Raw genomic sequence first — 12,745 nt, forward strand, 5'->3', positions numbered from 1 at the left:
TTGTGTTTTTTGTATTATCTTTTTGTGATACAGATTTAGCAATCTCTATTGTATTGTATTGTATTGTATTGTATGACAGTTTTTTCTCTTTCCTTTCCCCTTTATATGCATCTCATGGGTCTTGGATTTTCTAATCAAATTTTCTATTCAACTCATCTTTTCATCAGAAAAGTTTGAAAGTCCCCCTTTTGTTGAATGCCAATCTTTCCCCCTAAAACACTATACTCAGTTTTTCTGAGAAGTTGATTCAAGGTCATAACATAAGCTCCTTTGCCCTTAGAAAAATTATATTCCATGCCCTTTGATTCTTTAATGTTGAAGCTGCTAAATTCTATATAATCTTTACTGGACTCCTTGGTATTTGAATTGCTTTTTTTTTTACTTCCTATAGAAGTTTCTCCTTAACATGATATTTTTGGATTTTGACTCCAATATTTCTTGGAGTTTTAATTTAGGTATCTTTTTCAGGAGTTGGTCAGTGGATTCTTTCAAAATCCTGTTTTTAGGCTGTCAGGGTAGTTTTCCTTGATAATTTCTTATTGCTTGTTTTGGTTTTGCAGTGGGGTTAAGTGACTTGCCAAAGGTCATACAGCTAGATAATTATTACATGTATGAGTCCAGATTTGAACTCAGGTCCTCCTGACTTCAGGGCCAGTGCTCTATCCACTGTGCCATCTAGCTGCTCCTGCTCTTTTTTCTTTTTAAAATTTATTTATTTATTTTCAAGTTACATGCAAAGTTAGTTTTCAACAGTCTTCTTTTCACAAGCTTTTGAGTTCCACATTTTTCTACCCCCCTCTAATCTTCCCCTCCCCAATATGGCAGCAAGAAATTTGATATAAGTTGAACATGTATAATTTTGTTTAATATATTTACATATTGGACTTGTGAAAGAAGAATTGGTAGTAAGGGTAAAAAAGCCATGAGAAAGAAAGAAAAATATTACATAAGTTTTTAAAATCGATCATAGTATATTTTGTTCTTCATTCAGATGACATATTTTTTTCACTTCATAGGAATGTTAAGGAATTTTATTTTAAAGATTCACTAGGATTGTCCTTGATCACTAAACTCCTGAAGAGAGTTGCATCATAGTTGATCATCTCACAATGTTACCCTTAATGTTTTCAATGTTCACCTGGTTCTGTTCAATTCACTTCATTCAGCATCATTCAAACAAGTCTTTTCAGCCTTTTCTGAAGTCCACTTGCTCTTGAATCCTTTTTTTAAATATTTTTTTTAGGTTTATTTCAAGGCAAGTGACTTGCCCAAGGCCACACAGCTAGGTAATTATTAAATGTCTGAGGCCTGATTTGAACTCAGGTACTCCTGACTCCAGGGCTGGTACTCTATCCACTGAGCCACCTAGCTGCCCCTGCTCTTGAATTCTTATAGAACTCTCCAGCACTTTTATATAACAATACTTGTGTTCAAACATTCCCCAATGTCTCAATTTCCAATTCTTTGCCACAACAAAAAGAAATTCCATAAATATGTTCTGTGCATTTTTTCCTTTTTTTTTATGACATAGACCAAGTAGTGGTATTGCTGGATTAAAGGGTATGCACAATTTTATTGTACTTTGGATTTAGTCCAAATTACTCACCAGAATGGTTAGATCAGTTCACAACTCTACCAACAATGTTAAAAAAAACAATAAATTATCAAGGAAAACTACCCTGATAGCCTAAAAGCAGGATACTGACCACTGACCAACTCCTAAAAGAGATCCCTATATTAAAACTCCAAGGAATATTGTAGTCAAAATTCCAGAAGCAGTTTTACCACATCTTCTCCAATATTGATTATTTTCCATCTTTGTTATTTTAAGCTTTCTGGGAGGTGGGAAGTGATACCTCAGAGATTATTTATTTTGCATTTCCTTAAGCAACAATAACTTGTAACATTTTTTCATATGACTCTAGTTTTTTTCATCTGAAAACCCTGTTCATAACTTTTGACCATTAATCAAATGGAGAATGACTTATATTCAGTTCTCTATAATTTAGAAATGAGTCCTTCATCAGAAATACTCGCTGTGAGAATTTCACATCTTGGTTGCTTTGGTTTTATTTATGCCAAAATTTTTTAATTGAATATAGTCAATATGATCCATTTTGCAATTTATTAAATTCTCTATCTCTTCTTTGCTTATAAACTTCTCATTCCATAGATCTAACAGATAGACTACTTTTTTTTCCCTCCTAATTGACTTGTAGTATCCCCTTTATATCTAACTCCTGTATCCATTTTGACCTTATCTTTGTATAGGGTGTGAGATTTTGGTCTATGTCTAATTTATATCATAATATTTTTCAATTTTTGCAGCAGTTTTTATAAAATAGTGAAATCTTATCATAAAAGTTAGTCTGTGGGTTTATCAACCAAAAAGTTAACATAGACATTAACTACTATTCCTTTTGTACCTAATTTTTCTATTGATCCATTTTTTATTTCTTAGCTAGTACTAGATATGATTGATGAATGCAGCTTTATAATATAGTTTTAGGTCCAGAACAGTTAAGTCATCTTTCTTTCCATGTTTTCATTAATTCCCCTGAGATTATTGACCTTTCATTTCTCCAGATGAATTTTGCTACTATTTTTTCTAACTCTTCTAAAATAATTCTTTGGTATAGTATTTCTTGAAAGATATTGTTCAGAGTCTATTTGATTATAGCTTTCAGAAAGTCTGTTAATTCATTAATTATCTCTCTTGGATCATTTTTCCCCCCAATTCAGTTGTTTCTCCAATTGGGTATTTTACATTTTATTCTAATCTTTCATTTTTAAGTTGTTTTAGTTAAGTTGTTTAATTTAAGTTTGGCTGATTTTTGATATATCATAAAATCATTAGGATCCACTTGCCCAATTTCTATTTTTAAGTAATTATGTTCTATAGTTAACTTTTGAATCTCCTTTTCTATATGGTCAATTCATTTTTTAAAGAGTTGTGTTATTTTTTCATTTGGCTAACTGTATTTTTTGAGGAACTGTTTTCTTCAATCAATTTTTGTCCTTCATCTTTTTAAGGTGTTTCTTTTGCATATCTCTCAAATATCCATCTGGGTAAATGAATTATATACCTAAAACCTCAAACTTCCTTGACCCTTTAGTAACTTTCTATGATTAGGGAATTTTTTCTGTTTCTTACTTAATTTTGTATCTAGTTCATGCTTTTTAAAGTTGAACTTTGTTCTTGGGGTAGAGAGGGCACTATCCCAAGACTCTTGTGACAGGAACAAGGACAACTCACTGATTTCCACACTGGGGCCTCAATTGCTAGTGATTTGCCTACTTTGTTGTGGTTGCCTGGTATACCCAAATAGGCTGCTTAGGAGGTTCAAGACTCACAATTTCTCTTCTGTGCTGGAAATGGAGCCCTCACAGCTGGTCTATGCTGGTTTTCTAAGAAGGAACTGAAGGCCTTGTTTGCTTATCTTTGCTGCAATTAAGAGACTACTCTTGTGTTTCCCACATCCTGCTTGTGCTAGGCTATATTCCTTCTCTACCAAAATTATGTCCTTTTGTGATAGCCTTTTAAGATATCTAAAGCTACAAAATACTTCAATCTGTATTTTGAGGATTTTAATCATTTAGAGGCTTGATTTAATGTTGCTTCAGAAGGAAGCTAGTAAAAGCTCAGGGAAGTCCTGTCTTCTGCTCACAATCTTGATTTCTCCCCACCCCCAACTTCCTTTCAATCTAGGTTTGTTTGTTTTGTTATCAAGTTTAAGGGTTGAAATTAAGTAGCAAAATCCCTGTTATTAATTTATTTGAAGAAAAAGCATGGGATAATGGAAAGAGAGCAGCCCTTAGAGGAAAGGATTATGGGCATTTAAACCTTACTTCTGACATTTACTTTTTGTGTGATACTGGCAATTCCCTTAAAAGTTGAAGAGCAGGTGCTTGCTTGAATTGGTGGAGGGAGTTTCCTCACAGGTATTTCCAGTAGAAATAGAACCACAGGGCTGTAATCTATCCCTGGGTTGTAATATTAGTTTAGTGGTTAAAACCATTGGCATAACTTCTAAAGAAAGAGTATAAACTACATTTCTTTATGCCATTCATTGGGGATAAACCTAGAATAGAATAAGCCTGACTCTCTACCTCCCTCTCCTAACTTTAATAAAATAAACTCCACTGACATAATAGAAGGTCATTTGGCATTGATGACTAAGTCTAGGTCCTAGGTAAGGAAGATGAAACTCTAGTTCATAAAAGATCATCAGTAAGTTAGGACAGATGAAAAAAGTGAGAAGAAAGGGCTCCTCGATATTGCGGAAGATACATAAGTAATAAAGAACATGAAGAGATATTGGGTTTTATAGAGACATTCATAATTTACAGAACAGCACAATGATCCTGGTACTGAGACTGGAACTGTCGTTATTCTCATCCTTTTAATAATATTAGAAATGGTAGGGAAGTGTTAACATTTAGAAACAAATTCCTTATTTTTAATGAATGTATTTATTCTTTTCTATTAGTATTATCATTATTTCCAAAATAATAATAAACTATTTTATATATAATTAAATATCTATTAGGACAAATAATGAATCCTATGTTTTAATATTTTCACTATATTTTAATTCCTCTATAATTGATGATCATATTTCATATTATTAAAACCTCAAGTAATATGATCATACAACTTTTTCAGGGCATTTGAGACATACTAATTAAGACCAACTGCATCTACATTGAAAATAAGAATCATTGATGATAGTATATGAAAAGTAATATTCCATATTGAATACATGATATCTGAAATAATTACAAGATGTTAGTGTCCTCATATACTTACTAATTGTGTGAACCTTGGAAAATAGTGGCCTCTTTCTTTCTTGGATTCCTCATCTGTGTAATGGTAATAATAATTACATCTTCATTTTAGGGTTGTTGTGAAGATAAAATTATATATATATATATATATATATATATATATATATATATATATATGTAATTTGTTCTTAAGTCATTTGACAATACATGACTGCATTTTGAAATGCTTTCTCAAAGATACTGAAGTGGAATTGCCATTTTCTTCTCCAGCTCATTTTATAGATGAGGAAACTGAGACCATCAGTTTAAGTGATGTACCTAGGTTCAACAACTGGTTTTGGAAGGAAGAGGACTCTTGATTTAAAATCAAATGTTTTATCCAAGATGCCATTCAATTTCCAATTATATGTAAAGTGCTTTATGAAATCTTAAAATTCTCAATAAATATCAGCTGTACACAATCACTTCTAACTCTGGATTAATCTTGTCTATAAGACTCAGAACTAAGCAACTGGAAGGTGAAAAAAGCACCATGACAAGTGAATGAATAAATGGTTTTTAACGCCTTTAATGAAAAGCACTGGCCAAATGGTTTGTAGGCATTTGTCTGGTAAACAAGACCAGTGCTACTGGCACTGATTACAATCTGTGATCTTCATCTATAGTCATTGAAACAACACTTTGGTGAAAAAGATGCTTAAGGCATTAGAAAGATGGGATATATTTAGGAATATGGAGAAACTGAGAAGATGTATGGAAGGATAATGGAAGCAATCATTTGACCTCTTACTTTGTGTCTCTTTATCTGTAAAATTATAAGAATTTCTATTCTATGTATTAGTATTTTATACTGAAAGTGGACTTAGATATGAATGCATAGGGTATATTTGATAAATGGTGATTCCTGAAAGGCTCAATTATCCAAGTATGGAAAAATTCATAACATAATTGGTGAAAGTTATTGAATTACAGTCATACCTGTTCAGCAGAATAAGATGGGAATAGTATGGAAGCCAAGAATAGCAGCACAGGTAGCAAAATCATTGCTGAAAAGTAAAAATAAAAGTAAGTAAAATTCTGTTCTTGCCCTCATCATCATCATCATGGATATAACAAAATTTAGTATTTACTCAGACTGGCAGCAAGAAGTGGAAAAAATATTTGACTTGAAATCTTGAAGAACTGAATTCAGAGTCAAATTAAGACACTAAGTAACAGGATGACACTGCATTGGGGTGACCCCACCTCTCAAAGCCCAGATAATCTAATGTATATATCCTTAAAAATACTATACACACACACACACACACACACACACACACACACACACACACACACACACATGCATATTTTGGTAATATTTCAATTGTTGGTTATCTTTGTCTTTTCTGTCTTTTATGATATTTTCTTACCACTCAGTATTAATACTAAATAATTATAATCTTTATAAAACATCTTTAAATGGGAACATATAGGGTATAATATATCCTAAATGAATACAAGCTAATGGGGGAAAGAGTAGTATTTGTGGAAAATGTCATTGGACAGGATGTTGAAGGAAATAGAACATTTTAAGAGGTAAAGATAAGTCAGGAGTATTTTCTAAGCATAGTAGACAGCTGGTGCAAAAGTTCAAACTGAAACTAAATATCATAAGTTTTAATATTTTTGATAATATCAAGATCGCTACTGCATTGGGTTAATTTCATAACCCATCCAAATATAAAATATATTTCTTTATCAGAATCCTAAGAAAATGTTGACATGAAGAAACATGTGTATGTTTCTTAATTGTCAGCATTAAATATAAAAGATTATAGCACTGTACATCCTAATTTCATTCTGAATCTAACATGTCTATCTCAATTTTTTTCATTTGTAAAATGGAAAATGAGAATAAAAATATTTTCATCTCTTACTTCATATAACCTTGTACCAAAATTCTGGAAAATGGTTTTGTAAAAAGTAGAGCATTAGAGAAATGTGAACAGTTATTTCAAAAATTTTATCTGTATTGCTTATTTTGAAAATATAAATAAAAAATCTACCAACTCCTGAGATCAATGTTCATTCCAGTGATTGTGTGGCATGCCAAGTGGTCAAGTGCTTCCTGTTTTTTTTTGATCCTACACTAACCTAAAGCAAGTCTCTGACAGTTCCATTTAATTTTAGTATTCCAGTGTTTGTTAAAGTTATTCATTCCCTTTTTTGATCATATTCTCTTTCTACTTTTTTATCAATATTGAATAAGGCTAATCTTTTAAATATGTCTTTAAATTATGGCATCCTGCCCTATCTCCCTGTCACATACACAAGGACACATAGAGACAGACAGATAAACAAACAAACACACACACAGACACACACACACACAAACACACAAAGAAAATATTACCTGAGTTTTTTTAATTTTATTTGAGCAATAATGATCATCTCAGATGATATACAGCTGATATACAGCTTTCCAGTTACATACATACCTTGCTCTTTTATAATAGTATAATAATTTTTAAAATATAATTTCTAATTTTGTAGTACATGGTGTCTAGTATTTGCTCACCCCTAAAACTGTTGTAGAACTGGGAGATTACTAGCTTTGTGGGGAATGATGGAATTTAAAAGTTAGTTCGGTAGAAAGTAAAGTGATTAGTACTATTTGCATATGAATCTATAGATTTGGAGAAGCAGGTGAGCAGGTGAGAGGGGGGAAAAGGAATATATATACAGAAAAGCAAGAAGGAAATGTTTGGGGAGGCAACCAGGAAGGCATATTTGGTGACTTGACTAGAAGCGAGAGAGATTTTTAATGGAACGAATTTAGCTAGAGTTAAAAGACTTAGAAATGAGTTGAAATAGATAATATAAATGTCTCTTGCATGATTATAATTCTATGATTTTGTGACTAGGAAGACTTTGATTACCAGAGAGAGGATTTGATACAGTGGGAAAGTGGGGGGTTTAAAAAGATATGATAAGCTATTGAAGTAAACACAAGATTTTCTGGGAACTTTGTAAGAGTGATTCCTTGTCAATATAAATATATGATTAGATCATCTTCACAGTCTTATTGGAGATTATTTGAAGGATCTACAGCAGTTGCTGTCAAATTGAAATAGAAATAGATTCCTGAAGGCCACCCATTGACTAAAAAAAAAAAAACTTCCAGAAATTAGCATTATCTATGTTGATTAGCTCAGGTGGTTTTTTTGTTTGTTTGTTTGTTTGTTTTTTGAGGGTTTTTCCCTCCCAGTAGTTCAAACTATAATTCCATTTCAAAAATTTTACTTGAAAATTCATTTTTTTCTTTCAAGCATTAAGGGAAAGGGGAGATCATTTAGGTAATGACTTGGTAATTATTTTTCTGCTCTGATATAAATCAAATGAAACCAAGCATAACATTATACCTAACTGTGCATTTAGAGACCAGTATTAATTGGAAACTGCCAAGTTACTAAAGCTTGTGACAGTAACTAGGAAACATCTGCCAACTGCAGAGTTAATCTTAAACAAAAAATTCTTTTCTTATGGTGTTGGAAACTCTGAAGGTGACTATCCTTAATTCTGTAAGCACAGGATCTTCTAGGCTAGTTTATTTCATCTAATTCAAAAGACTGAATCCCGTTGTCCCTTACATGCCAAAATCACCAGTAGAGGTGAATGGGAGCTTTGTTCTCTAAAGGGCATTTCAACCTTCTTGTTTCTTTTATATCAGGATACAATTAGCCCGGAGTCGCATGAGAATGTAGATCCTTAACTGATTTTTTCTGTAAATTTTAGAGAATGCTGGGACTAAGAACAAACATTCTATGACTTCATAATTTTTATTTTATGAAATCTGAATTCTTGTTATTTCATACATAACAACAACTAGCCTTTAGGTAATTTGTTAAAATTTTAAAAATACTTTAAATATATTACAGATTCTTATGTACACCTTAAAACTGTAAAAAAACATAAAAAAGAAACATTCAGTGTGTCAAATAGAAAATTATAATCTTTGGATCAGAAATTAGGAGATCAGAGTTGTAGTCCTGACTATAATCACAAATTACATGTCCTTTCCAGGCCTCATTTTCCCTTCTATGAAAGAAATGATAATTGCATGATCTCTGAAACTTCTTTGATAGTTGTCATTTTATAATATCTTTGTGAAAGAAAAAGAGGAAGAAGAAACAATGAGAATGAGATAAGAAAGAGAACAAAAGGAAGTATGTAGGAAGGAGTAGGGAAATGAAACACATTGAGAAATGTCTGGATACAAATGATAGTTTCAAATATTATTCAAATTTGTATTTTATTTGTATTCATATACTAATATCCGTAACTATCACTACTCTTGGACTTTCACTGACTCTTAAGTCCTTGATCCTAAAAGCATAATGCAATGAAAAGAATTTTTTTCCTGTCTTTCTTGACATTTTCCAATTTCCTGGTATTATATTTTACCTAATCTTTTGATTCTCAGTTTCCTCATCTATAAAACTGAGGTGACAATATTTGATCAGTCTACCTATCATTATAAAATCCACACCTTGTACTTTTTAAGGTCTTCTTTAAACATGAGTCATTATAATAGCAACATTTATTTAATTAATGGGAAAACTAAGAAATTTGTTAATAAATAACTTTAATAATTAATACACATTTCTATATTGTTTATATTTCATGTAAAATAATTATATTCATTAACATTATTATGAAATAGATTAGATTGATAAATATAACCTTTTAACCTTGTTCCTACATAATACTACTTAATGTCCACAATTTTATATCCTTCTTCATACTGCTTGACATTTATATCCTCTTCTTCTCTTCATTTCCAAGCTGACGAATCTCATTGCTTTTACTTCCACAATATATTGCAATAGGCAATAAAGAAATATCAATATTAAACAAAGATATATCAAAGGTCATCGAATCCAAACTCGTAGGAAAAGTTAAGTGAGTTATAGGAACAAATAGAAAGCAAACCTCTACTAATAAGGAACCTCAATTTTCCCCTATCAGAGCTAGTTAAAATTAAAATTAAGCTAAAGAGAGTAATAGAATCTTAGAAAATTTAAATATGAGAGGATTTTAAAGAAAACTGAATAGCAGTAGGAAAGAGTTTACATTTTTTTCTGTTATATATGATACCTTCACAAAAAATAATTATGTATTCATGGTCTTAAAGCCTCATAACCAAATGCAGAAAAGCATTAATATTAAATATATCTTTTAGTACACCAAAGATTAAATAAAAATATATCAAGTTAAGCTCCAAGGAAGCATACATTAAAAATTAACTCTAATTTATGAGACAAAGAACAGATCATATAAATAATAATTAGTTTTCTTAAGGAGAATGACAGCAATGAGACAATATAATAAAATTTGTAGGATGCCAGCAAAGCAATAGTTTGAGGAAAATTTTTGTCTCTAAATGAGTACAGCAATAATATAGAGAATTACAGCACATTGAGTATGGAGTACAAAAAAAAACAGAACAAAAACAAATTTAAATTTCCCTCTTTGAATCAATTTTGATGAAAGTGATATTAAAGCAATGATTCCGGAAGTCCCTTGCCCCAGTTACCCCTCCATTCTAAAAGCTCTTCCTTGAATATTTCTGTTATGTGAGAAAAATTTCCCAATTCTTCTCCAGACTTCTCTGAGCACCTCTCTTTATTTTGCTCCTGCAACTAAAGTCTATGAAGAATCCTGATAATTGCTTTGATAATAATAAAGTTCTTACAAGTTCTCTTCTAAGTATGTATCATCTTCCCATATAGGAATGTATAGAATCTAACCTTATTGAGTCCTTAATGATTTATCTTTCACATTTACCTTTTTATTCATTTCTTAAATCTTGCCTTTAAAAATAAAATATTCTAGTTGTCGCTGGTATTATCAGGAATACTTGAAAGTCCTCTATTTCATTAGATGTTTTTTTTTGTTTTAAAGAATTATATTGATTTGCTCTGTGTAATTTATTCTTTGCCATGATTCTAGCACTTGTGCATTCTGGAATATTATATTCTAAGCTCTCAACTCCTTTAACAAAGTGAGTTTCAGACATTCCAAGAGTTATTAAAGTTTCAGATGGTTCAATTTCACATTTTTTCTGTAAGATATTTAACATTCACATTTCACAACAATTTTCACAAATTGTTCATTCTTTTTCCTTTTTTATTTTTTCCTTGATGTCTCATAGCATCATTAACTTACACTTGCACAATTTTAATTTGCCTACTTCTAATTTTCTTTTTTAATCTGGTGGTGATTCAAATATAACATAATTTCTTTCATTTAACAGACTTGTAGGATAAAGAAACTCACCCAAATCACCAGCATTTCTACATATTACCAGCAAAACCCGGCAGGAAGATTTAGAAAAAAGAAATTATATTTAAAATAATTACAGACATTTTAAAATACTTGAGAGTCTACCTACCAGGACAAACCCTGGAACTATATGAAGACAATTATAAAACACTTTTCACACAAATATTGGCATAAAAATTGGAGAAATTGTATTGCTCATGAAGAAGCTGAGTCAAGTAATTTATTTATTCATTGCTATAGCAATCAAACTACCAAAGAAAAAATAATAATGAAATTCAGCTGGAAGAAGAAAATTTCAAGAATATGAAGGTAATCAATGAACAAACTGTAAAGCAAGGTAACCTTTTAGTAACACATTTCAAACTTTTTTAATAAAATAATCATCAGAACAATTTGGAATTGTCAAAGAAATAAAGTAGTATATTAGTAGGATAGATTAGATACACAATACACTGTAGTAACTGACTGAAATAATTTAGTGTTTGATAAACCCAAAGTTCCAAGTTTGGGGAACAATCATTAGCTAATTAACAAAAATTGTGGGGAAAACTAGAAAACAGTTTGGAGGAAACTAGGCATCAATCAATATTTTACACTATATACCAAGAGAAATCAAAAAGGATTAATAATTGAAATATAAAGAGCATTTTCATAAATAAGTTAAAGAAATTTGGAGAAAGATAATTGTCAAATATTTGGATAAGGGAAGAATTTGTTACCAAACAAGAAATAGAGAATATCACAAAAAGTAAAATAAATAAATTTGAATACATGAAATAAATTTTTGTACAAACAATAATGTAACCAAAATGAGAAATGAAGCAGAAGTTGTGATAGAAATTTGACATTTTTTCTGATAAAGCCCTCATTTCTAAAATATATGGTTAAATGATAAAAATGTTTAAAAATTTAAAGGATTTCTCAATTGAGAAATGGTCAAAGGATAGGCACCGTCAGTTTGCAAAAGAAAAAAGAAAGGTTATCAATAGTCATAGGAAAAATGCTCTAAACCACTATAAAGTATATAAATGCAAATTAAAATAGCTGATTTACCACCCCTCATATATCAGATTGGCTAAGAGAGAAAAAAAATTATATATGTAGGAGTTAATAAGGGAAAATGTGGAGACTAAAGGATTGTTGGTAGAGTTGGAATCTGATACAACAAAAGTGGAGAACAATTTTGAATTATGGACAACGGTCTATAAAACTATACATAACTTTTGACCCATTAATGCCATTACTAATTCTGGATCTTAAACAGATCAAAGGAAAAAAACCTGCCCTGATATTAGGGAATCAGAGGGGAAAATAATCATTGAAAGAATCTATCAATCCTCTCCTGAAAGGGATCTCAAAATAAAAATACCAAGGATTATTATGGTCAGACTTCAGAATGATCAAAGAGAAACTCCTGCAAGCAGCCAGAAAGCATCATTTAAGTCCTAATTACCACAGTCAGGATTATATAGGACCTGGCTGCATCAAAATTAAGGGATTTAAGGGCCTGGAATATGACATTCTGGAGAGCATGAGAGCATGGATTACATCCAAGAATCCACTAGCCAGCAAAACTGAGCATTCCCTTTCAGGAGAAGAGATGGATATTTAATGAAATAGGTGACTTTCA

The 12,745-nt window shown here is 31.1% G+C and overlaps 1 protein-coding gene across 1 annotated transcript in view; it reads right to left on the reverse strand.

Moving 5' to 3' along the window:
* The window catches only part of LOC141523742 (cysteine-rich secretory protein 3-like), a 54,334-nt gene that overhangs the window by 27,856 nt on the left and 13,733 nt on the right, over positions 1-12,745 (reverse strand). Inside the window, exon 2 of the mRNA XM_074237171.1 lies at positions 5,767-5,834. Within this exon, the coding sequence (XP_074093272.1) occupies positions 5,767-5,832 (66 nt within the window). The 5' untranslated portion in view covers positions 5,833-5,834. The remainder of the gene's footprint in view (positions 1-5,766; positions 5,835-12,745) is intronic.

Source organism: Macrotis lagotis, chromosome 5, assembly GCF_037893015.1.
Source record: "Macrotis lagotis isolate mMagLag1 chromosome 5, bilby.v1.9.chrom.fasta, whole genome shotgun sequence".
Classification (NCBI taxonomy): Eukaryota; Metazoa; Chordata; class Mammalia; order Peramelemorphia; family Peramelidae; genus Macrotis; species Macrotis lagotis.